Below are 16251 nucleotides of genomic sequence, written 5' to 3' on the forward strand. Positions count from 1 at the left end.
AGTGAGGTATGATAATATTAACCAGCGTAACATAGACCGTCTCCATGTATCAGTCTAGTCTCTTAATGACATGTTTTTGCAATGTAGTTCGTGCTGCTATACAGTTGAAATTTGATTTTCATAGGGCCATCTACAACCTCAACACTGTTTGGTTAGTTTAACGAACTTTTCTTCTCTACAATTCCGGTTGCAAGCATGGATTGAAGACATTGGTTTGGGTTAAAAATATGAAGACATCAGTCCGTTCAGGAAGTTATTGTATGTCGATTTCATCTTTAGAGTTATATGTATTGTTGTGTTACTGGAAAACTTTTGTAATATTGTGTTACTTTGAAACCATTGTATTTTATATTCTTGGGTTGTATTATATTTGTTCTAATTAATTTTGTTTTTTTATATATTTTATTTTAATTTTTAGACAATTTGTTAATCATGGGAATTTATTGGAAATTTTTAATAAAATTTCCTGAAAATTATATATATACACACATTATTTTATTCCAAATGCCAAAAGATGCGGTTTTAGAACCCCATCTCTTGAGTATATTAGGAATAACTTTTTTTGTTAATATATCAAAAGATGCGGTTCTAGAACCGCATCTCTAAAGCATATTATGGAAAAAGTAGTTTTTTTGTTAATATACTAAGGTGGTGTTTGTTTTTTTAGGAAAAGTACTTCATAACCTCTTTTGTCTTCCCCACGCAGACCACGCGCAGACGTAGAGGTCTGCAGCGTGTTTGTTTTTTAGAAGAGAATTCATTAAAAAATGTCTGTCACTCCTCTTCTTGGGGCAGATATGAACCCTCCTCTTCTAAACTCTTCTCATCCTCCTCTCCTCTGCCCTCAAAACACAGAACCACCCACACAAACCCTAACATCTTCTCCTCCACCCCTTCCTCCTCCAAGACGTTACCTCCATATCTCCGCCACCCATAGTGCCGTCGTCACCTCCCCCACCACAGCCAGCTTGCAATTCGCCGATCTCCGGTACATTAGCGAAAAAACATGACAGGAAGGCAGAATCAAGTGGGGGTCTTCTTTTTGGGTTTAATTAGGCAAAACAAAGAAGAAAAGAGGAGACCATAACTCCATAGCTTCCCCTTTAATAGGGAGATCCACTTCAATCTCTCTCTCCAGGTATAACAAAGCCCTTTTTTCTTCCTTCAAATTGTTTCTTTTTCTTGAATTAATTTGAATTTGTAGATCTGGGTTCTCTTCTTTTAACCTGAATCTTGATTAGTCTGTGATTATCTTGATGTTTTGAGCTTATTATGTTCATGGGTTTGTTAGGGTTTTGACTGTTTGACCTGAATCTTGATTAGTACCTTTGTTTAACTGTTTAAAGCTTGTTAGGTTGAAGTATGATATGTGTCAGGAAATTAGCATATGGGTTTTGTTTAGCTTTGTTTATTGATTATTTTTCAACCAAAAAGTTTGCATCTTGTTGACCTTTTACTTTGATTCGCAAAATTAACGATCTGTAATATATGGGTCTTTGAATTTCTGACTACAAAACATTAGTGCTTCTTTCTAATCTTTGCTTGATTTTGTTATTTTTTGAATAAGGGTTTTATGAATATTATTTCAGTTTTATATAACTATTATTTATGTTTGAATGTTAAAAATCTCTTTTAAGTTAAATAAAATCAGTTTAATTATGTTTTAGTTTATTTCAACAGTTTGCAGAAGTTAAAAAAACAAACAGTCTTCTTATTGCAGACTGCAGAGGTTTGGTCCACCTCTTCAGCTGCAGATGTGGTCCGCAGACTACAGACGTTTTACCTCTGAAAAAACAAACAGCACCTAAAAGATGCGGTTCTATCAAAAAATGCGGTTCTAGAACCGCATCTCTTGGAACCGCATCTCTTGAAATATAGCCAAAAGATGCCTTGCCATAAAATGCAGGTCTAAGACCGCATCTCATAGCCAATTTAACCGCATCTTTTGATCAAATCTGTACTAGTGTGGCTATCCATCACTATTGTTGAAGATAACAGTGCTTAAGATCATAAAACATTTCAAGAAAATGTTTTTAAGTATCTAATCTTAGATGTAAGACCAACCAAAACTGTGACATTTTAATTAGATCTCTATACTTAGATCTCTAAAGAGTAAACTAGAGTCGGGTGGAACAACCCATATGGAAAGGAAGATGGACCTAGTCTTTATGCAATTGAGAGGTTTTCCAGTATTGACAAAAAAGTTATTAGTTAACTTATGGAGTAGTGGTAGCACTAGTAACCACCCTACTACCCTATTATCCCACACTTCAGTTTATGTTATGATTTCACAATATAAAAAAAATAGTCTTTTATTCATGTAAAAGAAACATTAATAGATAACGATTAAGAGAAAAAAAAAACAATTTTGTGGGTGATGACGGGGGTAGCCCGAGACCAAATAAAATGACCAAGTATGTAAACGTTCAAAAGGTTAAAAGGTTCAATGGTTGAAAAAGCTGAGGAGATGGAGTAAAGTAACACGGGAACAGTGAACAAGTCACATCCCCAAACAGTCTCACCAACCACAGCCGTAAAAGCAATGCAGGTCCACAGAGTACATGCTATTACCCAGGGGTCAAAAGACTTCAACCCCCGAAAGGGTAAGCCCCTCACTGCAAGCTGGTTCACTAGTCAAATGAATACTTCTTTGGGAGATGTCCTCTCCTATATAAGTGACACTTCATTTATCAAAGGGACATCCCAGATCAGATTTGCTTCCTCAAACTCTGGTCCTTCACATCGTACACTTACTTCACGCAAGTGTCTCTCACTCACATTCACATTACACTTATTCTTTTTGTTCCTCAATCCTTTTCTGAACAATACTTCAGAATTGGATCTTCAAACAAGAAATATAAACTAGTGAACCTCCTTCCACGTCTTGCAAACGTGGGGGGACCCCACGACCTGCGTTAGGCAAGGTTAAACCCTTTAACCCTTCTGCCTAACCGCCCTGGCTACTATCTTTGGTCTAATATTTGTTGTCTCAACAAGTTGGCGCCCACCGTGGGGCTACGCCGTTATTTCTCCTCAAAAAGACCTAGTAGTGTAGCTCTTCTCTCTTAAAATCGCCATGTCTAAAAGTGGATCCCCAGGTGAAGTGAACCAGGTACCAAACATTTCAACTCCGGGTAGTAGTCAAGCTCATGTGGCTATTCCAACTTCTTTTTCAACTCCGGGGAGCACACCCGAGTTTCTCACCTTTAACACTCCAACTCCTTCTAGATCTGGAGTTCCTTCCCCTAACGTCGGTGTCACAGGCACCCCCACACGTATTGAACTTACCCCCGAGGGAGTTGCTAATAATTTTCTTGAGTTGAGGACTCTCCTCAACCAGTATGTGAACAAAGAAAAGGACAAGGGGGTGAGGATTCGTCTAGACTATGATGAACCCGAACCAACACTGTCTCCCGGACCTCTCATTTCACCTTTTACAACCAGGAATGAGGCTGGCCCCAGTAATCCTCCAAACCCCGTTCCATATTTATCTACCATGACAAATCCTACAACATATCCCCTCTTTTCGTCCCAACCAGTTACAAGTGGTGCTCCTCTGGGCCATAAGCTGACTTTGGATCAGCTCCTACATTCCCCAGTATCAAGCTTTCTAGCCTCTACCGCCACTTCGTGGGAGCAAGCCTGTCTGTGCTTCCATTGGCACGAAGTGCGGTAATGAGCACCCCCCTTGGAGTTAGCTGTCCGATCACATCCGGAAGCCTCCAAGGTTTCAACCCTATGTCCCAGATGATGACCCAGATGATGGCCAGTTTCCCGTGGCAACACTTCATCAATCAAGTGATAGCCACTCAAGGGAACAACAATGGTAATAATAATATGGGTACAAGGGTCGAAGAAGACTTGGCTAAACCCTACAAGCCGAGTAACCTTTCATGCTTCTCACAGCAAATAGCCGATTATGATTTTCAAACAAAGATCAAGATGCCGGCCCCCATCAGAACGTATGATGGGTCTGAGGACCCAGAGGACCATCTTCAGATCTTTACCGGTGCAGCAAGGATAGAAAAATGGTCAAACGCTGAATGTTGTTTAATGTTCATGCAAACCCTTATCGGATCTGCCAGGATCTGGTTCAACGATTTACCTGCTCGAAGCATTCGAAGCTTTGACGACCTTAGCAAGGGTTTTTTGGCCAACTTCTCCCAGCAGAGACGATATGTCAAAGATGCAACCGTCATTTTTCAAATAAAACAACGAGACAATGAAAGTCTTCGTGAGTTTATTGAACGATACAAAAAGGAAGGTCTAACCTATGTAGGGGCGGATGAAAAAATGAGGGTAGCCGGTTTCATGAACGCTATCACCTCGAAATACATCACAAGAGATTTCAACAAGTCCCTGCCCAAGACCTTGGAGGAGGCCCTCGAAAGGTCAGAAGCCCACATCCGGGGAGAGGAAGCAGTTGACATCAAAGAACAAAGGAAAAGAGGGTCTAGCTGGCGAAGTAATAGCCCGGTCAGAAAAAGAGGGAATTACAACTCCTATGACAGACGGCAAAAGGGTTCAGACCATCGAAGGTCTGAAGGCCGGAACCCTCCAACCAGGGAAAAAGGCATGAGTTTCACACCCCTCACAAAGTCCCCTCAAGAAATCCTTGCAACAGAAGAAGTCAAACAGAACTTTAGGCCTCCTAGGCCTCTCCCCAGAAGTAGAAAAATGAGAACTCCACACAGTTCTGTGAGTTTCATGAAGAAAAGGGTCACCACACCAACGATTGCTTCCAACTCAAGAAAAGAATTGAAGAGGCTGTTAAGTCAGGTGAACTCGCCCATTTGGTAAAAGGGGTTCGAGACAAAATGGCTGAAGGCAAGGGAAAGGAAGTCAATATGGTAAACTCTGATGAAAAGGTTCCTCACAAAAGGCAGCGGTTGGAAGCTTGGGAGCTTCAATGTGTTTGCTTTCCCCCAACAGAAAAAGGCCCTCTTTCAAGCCCTCTCGTCGTGGAAGCTACCATTGGAACGTTGGAAACACATAGGGCATACATAGACACTGGGGCAGCCACTGAAATCATGTTCGAGAAATTTTTCAACCGCTTGAGCAATGAAGAACGTTCAAGGCTTCAACCCTCTGGAACCTCCATAAAAGGCATTGCTGATATACCCCTCAAGCCTTTAGGGCAACTGACACTAGATGTTTGCTTCAGTGAAGGTCAGAAGAAAAGGATCCAGCCACTTACCTTCGTGGTTCTCAACATACCTTCAAACTATGATGTGATCATAGGGAGGTCGGGGCAATGTGCCTTCTTTATGGTAGTGTCCGTTGGGCATGGCACGGTAAAATTCCCAACCGAAAGTGGGGTAGCAACCCTTCAAACCTCCCAAGAGGCCTATATGGTTGAAGGCGAAAGTCCCAGAAGTGAAGAAGACAAGCAAAGGCTTATCGTAAATCCTAAGTACCCTGAACAAAGAATAAGGGTCAACCCAAGCCTTTCACAAGAAACTCTCTCTTATTTGGAAAAGTTGTTGACACATTACAGCGACGTCTTCGCTTGGTGTCCGGAAGATATGACAGGAATCCCCCGAAGCATTGCTGAACATGAGTTGAGGATACCACCCGATGTCAAACCTGTGGTCCAAAAGAAAAGAAGCTTAGCACCAGAAAGAAGCCTGGCTGCTTGTCAGGAGGTTGAGAAGCTCGTATCTACTGGTATTCTCCGAGAAGTCAAGTACCAATCATGGGTTGCAAACCCGGTTATGGTCAAGAAACCAGATAACTCCTGGAGAATGTGCATAGACTTCAAAGATCTCAACAAAGCTTGTCCTAAGGACTGTTATCCACTACCAGAAATTGACCTTAAGGTTGACTCGCTCACCGGTTACCCTTTCAAATGCTTTCTTGATGCTTACAAAGGGTATCACCAAATAATCATGAAAGAGGAAGATGAAGAAAAGACGGCGTTCCACACTGATAAAGGAATCTTCTGTTACAAGAAGATGCCTTTTGGACTAAAGAACGCCGGAGCAACCTACCAACGTCTGGTGGACAAAGCTTTTGCAAGCCAAATTGGCAAAAACATGGAAGCCTATGTCGATGACTTGGTAATCAAAAGCAAGACGGAGTATCAAATGCTTGACGACATCCAAGAAACTTTCAAAAATCTCAAAAAGGTTAACATGAAACTTAACCCTGAAAAGTGCTCATTTGGATTCGAAGAAGGAAAATTCCTGGGTCACATTGTCGGAAAACAAAGCATCAAGGCCAACCCAAACAAAGTAAAAGCTGTTCTCGAAGCCAAGCCACCGAAAACCAAAAAAGAGGTTGAAAGCTTAAACGGAAAACTTGCTGCCTTGAAGCGTTTCACTTCCAAGCTGGCCGAACGGTCCCTACCCTTCTCCAAAACACTTAAAAATTGTTCGGATAAGAAGGATTTCAAGTGGACTGATGAGGCTGAGGAAGCATTCAACCAGATGAAACAACACCTGGCCTCCTTGCCAGACATTGCAGCTCCAGAAACGGGAGAGTTGATCTCAGTCTATCTATCAGTTGTTGAAGAAGCTATAAGTGCAGTCCTCACAATCGAACGAAACACGGTTCAGGTACCCGTTTACTTCTTCATCAAAACTTTAAAATTAGCTGAGACCAAATATCCTCCCCTTGAAAAACTTGCCCTAGCCCTAGTTCAAACAGCTAGAAGGCTTAGGAGGTATTTCCAAGCACATCCTATACAAGTGGTCACTGACCAACCTGTTAAAAATATGCTCGAAAAACCCGAGAACTCAGGAAGGTTAGCAAAATGGGCAGTGGAACTAGGTGAGCACAACATCACCTATGTCCCACGAAAAGCTATTAAAGCCCAAGTCTTGGCCGACTTCCTTGTGGAATTCCAAACCAAACAATTGACGAAGAAAACACTACCACCACTGAACCCTCCAACCTTGAGGCCTGGAAGCTATTTACCGACGGAGCTTCAAGCGTTGAAGGGTCAGGGGCTTGGTTAGTTCTAGTCAACCCTGAAGGGTTAGAATTCACATATGCTCTTCGTTTTGATTTTCAGACCACCAATAATGAGGCTGAATACGAGGCACTGATCGCCGGCTTAAGGCTGGCCAAAGAAATGAAAGTCCAAAAGCTTGAAGTGTTCACAGATTCATTACTAGTCTCAAGCCAAGTCAATGATAGATACGTTGCCAAAGAACCCAATATGAGAAGATACAAAGAAAAATCCAAGGAATTGATGAATACCTTCCAAGCATGCAGTATCAAACAAATTCCAAGGTCCCAAAACAAAAAGGCTGATGCCTTAAGTAAGCTAGCATCTCTCACCTTTGCCCACCTCACCAAGAAGGTGTTGGTTGAAGTGTTGAAGGCTCCATCGATTGATGAATTGGAGGTCCAAGATGTAGTCACCGAGGAAGATCCAAACTGGACTCCCATCAAAAAATTCCTTCAAAATGGTGAACTACCCGATGATCAAGTAGAAGCTGAAAGGGTTAAAATCAAAGCAAGACAATATGTGTTGCAAGGAGAAACCCTCTACAAAAAGGGTTACCTTGCCCCCTTGCTAAGATGTGTTGGTCCCGAGCAAAGTAAGTATCTGATCAAAGAAATTCACGAAGGTGTATGTGGAGCCCACTTTGGAGCTAGGTCGGTGGTTGCAAAACTCATGAACCTTGGATATTTTTGGCCCTCGATGCATCGCGACACCACCGAGCAATTGAAGAAATGTGATGCTTGTCAGATTCATGCTCCAATCCCAAAAAGTCCCAAACATGATCTTGTCCCAATAACCTCGGCATGGCCATTCCATAAGTGGGGAATGGATATTGTTGGACCATTCCCTCCAAGCAAAGGAGGAGCAAAATTCTTGCTAGTGGCAATAGACTATTTCACCAAATGGCCCGAGGTTAAACCCCTTGCAAAGATCACAGGCAAACAGGTCATCGACTTCGTTTGGGAAAACATCATCTGCCGCTATGGGTTACCGGGAGTGATTGTCACCGACAATGGAAAGCAATTCGCTGAAAAGCCTTTCAGCCTTTGGTGTAAAGAGTACAGGATCAACCAGATCTTCAGCTCAGTGGCTTACCCGCAATCAAATGGCCAGGTTGAAAGGGCAAACTGAAGCATAGTGGAAGGCATCAAGACAAGATTAGGAAGATATGAAAGCAATTGGCTCGAAGAATTGCCTAGTGTTCTATGGGCAATTAGAACAACTGAAAAAACAAGCCACAAGAAAACACCTTATAGCTTGGTATTTGGATCCGAGGCCGTAATCCCTACTGAAATAGGAGTTGTAACCCAACGAATCGTCAACATGGATCCCGAAACGAACCAAAAAGAGACCATGTTGAATTTACAACTCCTAGAGGAAGCCCGAGATCAAGCCGCAATCCAAGAAGCCAAATATAAGCAGAAAATGGAAGCCTACTACAACAAGAAGGTTAAGAATGAACGATTCAAGCCAGGGGACCTAGTCCTTAGAAACAATGAAGCTAGCAAAAAAGAAAATCAAGGAAAGCTGGGCCCAAAATGGGAAGGTCCATACACCATCCTCGAAGCACACAAGGGTGGGTCCTACAAGCTAGCATATTCAGAAGGCAAAAGGCTTCCAAGGCATTGGAACGGCAAGACCCTGAGAAGATTCCATGTTTAGACAGGAAAGTTTGATTTGTGTCAAAATGTACCTCGAACAACACTATGAAAACCTTTTGTAAAAAAAAGCAGGTATTGCTTGAATGAATGAAGTTGTTTTATCAAACTTGTCTTTCTATCCTAAGATCAGGTTGAGAACCTAGCAAAAAACTCCATGGAAAGGGCCATGTAAGGGGATGAGCTCCCAGGCCACATCGCTCAATAGGTTCAAGGGTTGAATGAACCTATATAAGGGGTGAGTTCCTAAATCAATACAACTCCATGAGACTTATTAAGCCAAAACAAAATTGTCTCATAGACAGGTCTGAACAACCTACACCAATTGTTCCTTAAGCCTTAGAAATATAACCAACAAACAGGCTTACGAAGTCGAATAAACCACAAAGAAATAATAAAGAGGATAGGTGCTATGTCTTTTTGTTAAAAAACACCAAGGCTAAGTGTCTGCAGCACTGACCCCTTTAAGGTGTAAAAAACATAAAGACAACGAAAATTCAACAAAGACAATGTTAAAAAGAGAAGGAAAATTATCCAAGGAAAAATACAAGCAAAAAGAAAATCCGTCGGCAAAATACACAAACCAAACCAAAAGCTATCAAGGCTTCAAGCTACCCACGTGACAAGCTTGAAACATTGAAGGCTCCAACCCACCTACGATTAGCCAAAAGGCTTGAAGGGTTAAAGCCTACCAAACAAACTCAGCAAAGCAGGCATAAACATAAAAACACAACCCAAGTAGTATAATTAACCATCATACCATAGCAAAGAAAGTCATGAAAGACTTTCAAATAAAAGTTAAAGCAAGTTCTAGTAACTTGCAAGTTAAACTATTGTTCAAATTGCCATACAGGCCCAACACACCACCAACAGGAACCTTAAGGGTTCCTGGAAACCTAACATTGTTCAAAATAACATTACAAATCATAAATTGTTTTGCTAAGAAAGCTACGAATAACCATCAGATAGCAGAAGGCTTGGAGACACCAGAACCCTCAGCTTTGGCCTTCTTGGCTTTCTTGGATTTCTTAACCTTTGCACCACCATCATCACCCACCGCTGAAGTCTCCAAGCCAACATCCTTCGGAGCATCTGGCACACTCGAGAGGGTATCATCACTATCTCCGGAATAAGATCTTTTCTTCGAAAGTGAGCCCAAGACTTCAGCACAAACCTTTTCATTAAGACCCTTTGGTTTCAAGTCCTGTAAAAAAGACAAAGGCTTACCAAAGCAGGTAGAAACCTGATGAACATAAGGATAGGTTAGCCTCTCCATCTGTTCAACTGAGCTTTTGAAAACATCAGAAGCGTCGGGACGAAACAAGAGGGACTTTTCCAGAGAATGCCCAGCTTCATGCAACTTGTAACCAGCAATGAGACCTTGGTGTTTTCCCAAATTAAGCAACTTTGTATAAACATCACCAAGAGCGGAGTTAAATTTAGCAGAATGAAGCAGGTAGGTGACAACCTGTTGAAAGCCCTGCTCAATCAACCAATGGTTATCACTAGTTGCACGAGAAACCGAAGCCTTCAGGCTCTCCTTCTCTTCATCAAAGGCTTTCTGAGCAACAGATAAAGCCTCCCTGTCCGCCTTTAGCTTCAACCGATCAGCCTCAAAACTCTTCTTAAAATCGCTCATCTCAATCTCATGCTACTTTGACAAGCCTTCAACCTTCTTCGACCAAGCTTCCTCCTTCTCAGCAAAGCTACTTATCTCCTTCTTCATCGCTGCCATTGAAGACTTCATCTTGTCTTTCTTCTTGGAAAACTCTTCATACTCTTGCATCCTCTGACGAAAACGGGCAACGCCCTGAGGAAGCATGGCAGCAAGATTGCAAGTACTAAGAATCATACGAGACAGCATCACATCATCATCCATTTCGGAGATAGTCTTGTGAACCGAAGGAGGAGCAATATGACTCAAGGCCTCTTCACAAACAGCAGCATCTTTAAAACTGTCGTCAACTTTCACCGACCAACATGGCATATAAACCGCATCTGGATCCAACCCTTCAACGTCCATGCTCGAAGAACCCTGAACAGGAGCAGCAGCAACCTTCTTGGCCGAACCCTTTTTGCCATGAACAACTAACTTCTTCTCTCTTTCAGAACCCGCTTCAACACCTTGATCCCCAGACTCTTCGACATCATCACTCAACTCCACCGGTTCAGTAGAGGTGGATTGAGGAGCACCTTTCAAACGACGAGTAGATCGCCGGGTCGAAGCCTTGGGGACAAGAGGTTTAGAAAAACCCTTAACATTCGAAACACTAACATACCCAGTACCTTCAAACCTTTGTTCAGCACCTTTAACCACAACATTCTCATCAGGGATAACAGGAACATCCCCAAAAACCACATCCGAAGTGTCATCACTTTTAATGAAATCCAAGGCAGACATAACTGCAAGCAACAAAACAGATAAAACATGAGACACAAATTAAGAAAAATACAAGAAAGGTGGAAAAGAAAATGCATACTCGTGCCATCTCTCATCAGAACCGGATCCCGATTAGCTTTTTCCGATAACTTATTAACCCCTAATAAAACTAGCAAATGCGCAGGAAAGGGACGAACCCTTGAAGGGCATTCACGGATGGCTTTCAAAAAAGCATCATTCAAATCAGATATAAGGGGTTCCGGTTCATTGAGAACAGCATCCGGGTGCCTCCACACCATTTTAAAAGGAACAGTAGTATCGGAAACCAAGAAAAAACGATTCTTCCAAGTCCCAAGTGTTGCAACCATGGATGAAATAAGGCCGGAATCAACCTTGGATGCTTCAAAAGTAAACCAATCGCCATTTTTGGCCAAACGGAAGAAACGGCGAAAAAGCAATAACGAAGGATCATATCCGAGGGCACGGCACAAAACCTCAAAATGCAAAACCCTAGCCATGCCCTTCGGATGAATCTGACCGAAGGAAACTCGGTAATACTCCAACAAGTTCAACACAAACAAGGAAAATGGATAACGAAGGTTTGAAAACTCGAAATGACGACAATAAAGAGCGACAAAACCAGCCGGACATTTGTCAATCGAGGCATCACACGCAGGGGCAGTAGGTTTAAACTTAGTTCCAATACCATATTCCATACAAAACAACTCTACTTCCTCTTGGGTTAATCGGGAAAAGGATTTCGCTAAATCCTTAAGGGCACCCATTTTTTGCAAAATATGAAAAGCGTAATGAAACAAAGAGAACCGGTACTAACCTTGAAGAAAACGGGAAGGAGTCGCAGAGAAAACTTGATGGAATAATGAAAAAGAAAATGAGAAAATATAAGGTAATAAGTTAATATAGGGGCAATAATGTAAAACAGTGCACCCTGCAAAACCGCCACCCTACGAACTGCTACACATCAATCAAATCAACCGTCAGATATTCAAAATTCAAACATTAACTGTCGACAACCCTCCAAGCCTTCAAGCGTTGAACCCTTGAAACCTTCAGGGAATAAAATAATGCTTAAAAAGTCAGAAGTCTTTGAGCTACTCCTAAAAACCTCTGACTTGGGGGGCTGATGACGGGGGTAGCCCGAGACCAAATAAAATGACCAAGTATGTAAACGCCCAAAAGGTTAAAAGGTTCAATGGTTGAAAAAGCTGAGGAGATGGAGTAAAGTAACACGTGAACAGTGAACAAGTCACATCCCCAAACAGTCTCACCAGCCACAGCCGTAAAAGCAATGCAGGTCCACAGAGTACATGCTATTACCCAGGGGTCAAAAGGCTTCAACCCCCGAAAGGGTAAGCCCCTCACTGCAAGCTGGTTCACTAGTCAAATGAATACTTCTTTGGGAGATGTCCTCTCCTATATAAGTGACACTTCATTTATCAAAGGGACATCCCAGATCAGATTTGCTTCCTCAAACTCTGGTCCTTCACATCGTACACTTACTTCACGCAAGTGTCTCTCACTCACATTCACATTACACTTATTCTTTTTGTTCCTCAATCCTTTTCTGAACAATACTTCAGAATTGGATCTTCAAACAAGAAATATAAACTAGTGAACCTCCTTCCACGTCTTGCAAACGTGGGGGGACCCCACGACCTGCGTTAGGCAAGGTTAAACCCTTTAACCCTTCTGCCTAACCGCCCTTGCTACTATCTTTGGTCTAATATTTGTTGTCTCAACAGTGGGTATTTGGTTCAGGCATATGGTTTTGAGTAATCGAATCGGTTAACACTTAATACCATACCTGTACTTGAACCTGCGATTTTCTTTTATCAATCTCAAATGCAGTCCCATATACCTGAATACTCATCCTGAATGTTTCGGCTTTCGAGGCATTTTCGTCATGCTTGCTTGTTTTTTTTGCCAACCCTATGCATTATGGCCAAGGCAAGTAGGAGGCAGATGAACGTGAAAGTCCTTAATACCAAAAGAGACAACCCTTGGACCCTTAGAGACGACTTGGTGTTCACGAGTCATGATGGTCAGATGGTGCCGTTTAACAATCGCAATCCTTTCACCCCATTGAGACTTCACAAGTCGGGAACACGTAATTTCCATTCTTGATTTTCATATGTTTGTACTTGAAAGAAAATGGATTATCGATGGTTCAAGTTTTATTCTTAAGTTTAAATTTACATAATTATGTTCGTAAGTTTGCAAATGGATTATGGATGTCTTGGCGCTCCCCCTTCTCCATCTCCATCGCATTATCAAAGAGATCATGGAGCCTCTATACGTTTAGTATTTGTCGATTGACATTTCTCTTCTGTCATCATCGAGAACATGGAGTCATAGACCATATCGTAGTATCACATTAAAAAACTGGACCTACAACAAGGGTAAGTCACCATCCACATATACCACATGTGACATGTGTGATAGATGGCCAATATACCCTTTGAAAATATCATATTCAATATATTAAAAAGTGTATTACATACATTCTACTTGCCAAAACACTAAAATTAAAAAAGAATGTTCAGCATCTTATAATATTTTTTCTTGTGATCTTCAGAAAAACTTGTGAACATTCACAAAGAACATATTTTACTATTGATAAGTCACGCCAATTGTATGTACGACATAAGTTCATAATAATAACAATAGTTTATATTTGTTATAAGAAGATGAGCATGTTCATGTCTGCATATTTTCATTCGTTAATATTCTAAACGAAAAGTTCATGAATATTAACCACAAACACAATCAAACACTAATGAACATAGATAAACAAATATAAATAAACTTTTGTAATAAAGAATTTCACATACTCTCTCTCACACACACATATATTGGACTTTTGTCTTAGTACTCAAACGATCAAACATAAACAAATAAACATAAACAAACGTAAATGAATGAGTGAAACATTTGTTTATCTCCGTTCGTTTAATAAAAAAAATGTTCATCTTTATTTTTATATATTAAACTAAATAAATAAACCAACTTTCGTCAAACAACGAAGTGGATTTGCCGATTTGGTACAAACATAAATACATAATTGTTCTTTTTTTTATTTCCACAAAAGAAAAAAAAAAGGTAACCATGAACTTATCAACTTTCGATATCTTCAATATAATAATACAAACTCTCGGTTTCTCCTACCAGAACCAGATGATTATTATCACCATCTTCCCCCATCCTCTGCAATTTTCGGTGATTTAAGAGACGTACACACAACAAACCAATTCAGTACATTACCCTCTCTCTCTCTCTCTTCATCTTTTTCCCAAAAAACCCTAATTTAACCCCAAATTTCCTACCAAAAATGTCCCCTCTAAACCCCATCCTCGACAACATCCCCACCACTCCCGGCAAATTCAAGCCGGAAAAATCCCCTTTACACTTCCTCCACCACCGTCTCCGCCTCCACACCACCCTCCCCAAACTCACTCTCGTTTTTCTCGCCTTCATTTTCCTCTTCTTCTTCCTCTCCCCGCCCTCCCCCACCGCCCCCCGCCGCACCCTCCGCTCCACCTCCTGGGAAAACCACGTCAAATCCTCCGCCAAACCCCGCTCACGCGCCGCCCCCATCGTCCTCGTCACCGGCGCCGCCGGCTTCGTCGGATCTCACGCCGCCGTCGCCCTTAAACGCCGAGGAAACGGCGTCGTTGGACTCGATAATTTTAATCCGTATTATGACGTCAGTTTAAAAAAAGCGCGAAAATTACAGTTGTTAGATCGTGCTGGTGTGTTTATTGTGGAAGGCGATATAAACGACGCCGTTTTGCTTAGGAAATTGTTTGGTTTAGTGAAGTTTAGTCACGTGCTTCATCTCGCTGCACAGGCGGGTGTACGGTACGCTATGGTGAACCCTAATTCGTATGTTGAGAGTAACGTGGATGGGTTTGTGAACTTGTTAGAGGTTGCGAAATCGGTTAATCCGCAGCCGGTGATCGTGTGGGCGTCGTCGAGTTCGGTTTACGGGTTGAATTCGAAGGTGCCGTTTTCGGAGAAGGACAGGACGGATCAGCCAGCGAGTCTTTACGCGGCTACGAAGAAAGCGGGTGAGGAGATTGCGCATAGTTATAATCATATTTACGGGTTATCGATTACTGGGTTGCGGTTTTTTACCGTTTATGGACCGTGGGGGAGGCCGGATATGGCGTATTTCTTTTTTACGAGGGATATATTAAAGAGGAGACCGATTTCGATATATGAAGGGGCGGGGCATGTGACTGTGGCTCGGGATTTTACCTACATTGATGACGTTGTGAAAGGGTGTTTAGCGGCGATTGATACTGCGAAGAAGAGTACGGGGAGTGGTGGGAAGAAGAAAGGGGAAGCGCAGTTTAGGATTATTAATTTGGGGAATACTTCGCCTGTTTCGGTTAATAAGTTGGTTAGTATATTGGAGAAGTTGTTGAAGGTGAAAGCGAAGAAGAAGGTTGTGTTGATGCCGAGGAATGGGGATGTGCCGTTTACGCATGCGAATGTTACGCTGGCGAGGAAGGAGCTTGGGTATAGGCCGACGACGGATTTGGAAACGGGGTTGGGGAAGTTTGTTAAGTGGTATCTTGAGTTTTATGATGGGAAGAAGAAGAGTTCTTGGTGAGGTGGTAACAGGTTAAAGTATGGATCCTTTATTTGATTATGATCTTTCATGGTGTTTGGTTTGTATGCATTCTTTTAGGGGATGTGTTAAGACTTAGAACAGTTTATGGAAGATTCTAGATGTACAGTCTGGTGACTAATTGGATGATCTAGATTTAGAATGCTTTAAATAATTTAGGTTTTAAAGTTTATTTTCTTAAGGTTTTGGTGTTAAGTTGTTTGACTGAACTTGTTGTCTTTATATGTTTTTGTTTGGTTGGTTGCATGATGATTCTTTGTTTAGTTTATTGTTTTAATGTGTTTCTTGTTCATGGTTTATAAACTATGCAAGCGCTCCTTTATAGTTTAACTGTCTGTAACAAGTTTCATATAATAATTTATGTCTTCACTAATCAGTTTCCGTAATTTAACTTCATCTTACATTTACACGCCGGTTTTCATTTCTATGATCAAAGGTTAGTACATCTTCGTTATTTGGGATGGTTTCACTCGCAGTACTTGACTGTTGACCAGTAGGAGGTTTGATGCGCTGGACGGATGTCCCGTCCCGACTGGACCAGTAGGAGGTGTGGTGTGCTAGACCAGTAGTAGGAGGTTTGGTGCACTGTATTAGGGGGTTGGGTGGC

At 41.7% G+C, this 16251-nt stretch overlaps 1 protein-coding gene across 1 annotated transcript; it reads left to right on the forward strand.

Annotated features, from left to right (window-relative positions):
• The first annotated feature begins 14110 nt into the window (after positions 1–14110).
• Positions 14111–15912, forward strand: LOC110920853 (UDP-glucuronate 4-epimerase 3). The gene has a single exon (XM_022165057.2). It carries the CDS (start codon positions 14340–14342, stop codon positions 15624–15626), a length of 1287 nt encoding a protein of 428 aa, XP_022020749.1. The 5' UTR covers positions 14111–14339; the 3' UTR covers positions 15627–15912.
• Positions 15913–16251: the final 339 nt, after the last annotated feature.

Source organism: Helianthus annuus, chromosome 17 (assembly GCF_002127325.2).
Source record: "Helianthus annuus cultivar XRQ/B chromosome 17, HanXRQr2.0-SUNRISE, whole genome shotgun sequence".
Classification (NCBI taxonomy): domain Eukaryota; kingdom Viridiplantae; phylum Streptophyta; class Magnoliopsida; order Asterales; family Asteraceae; genus Helianthus; species Helianthus annuus.

Coding starts and splice junctions, on each gene's coding strand:
- LOC110920853 (XM_022165057.2), top strand. CDS start 14,340: ATGTCCCCTCTAAACCCCATCCTCGACAACATCCCCACCACTCCCGGC.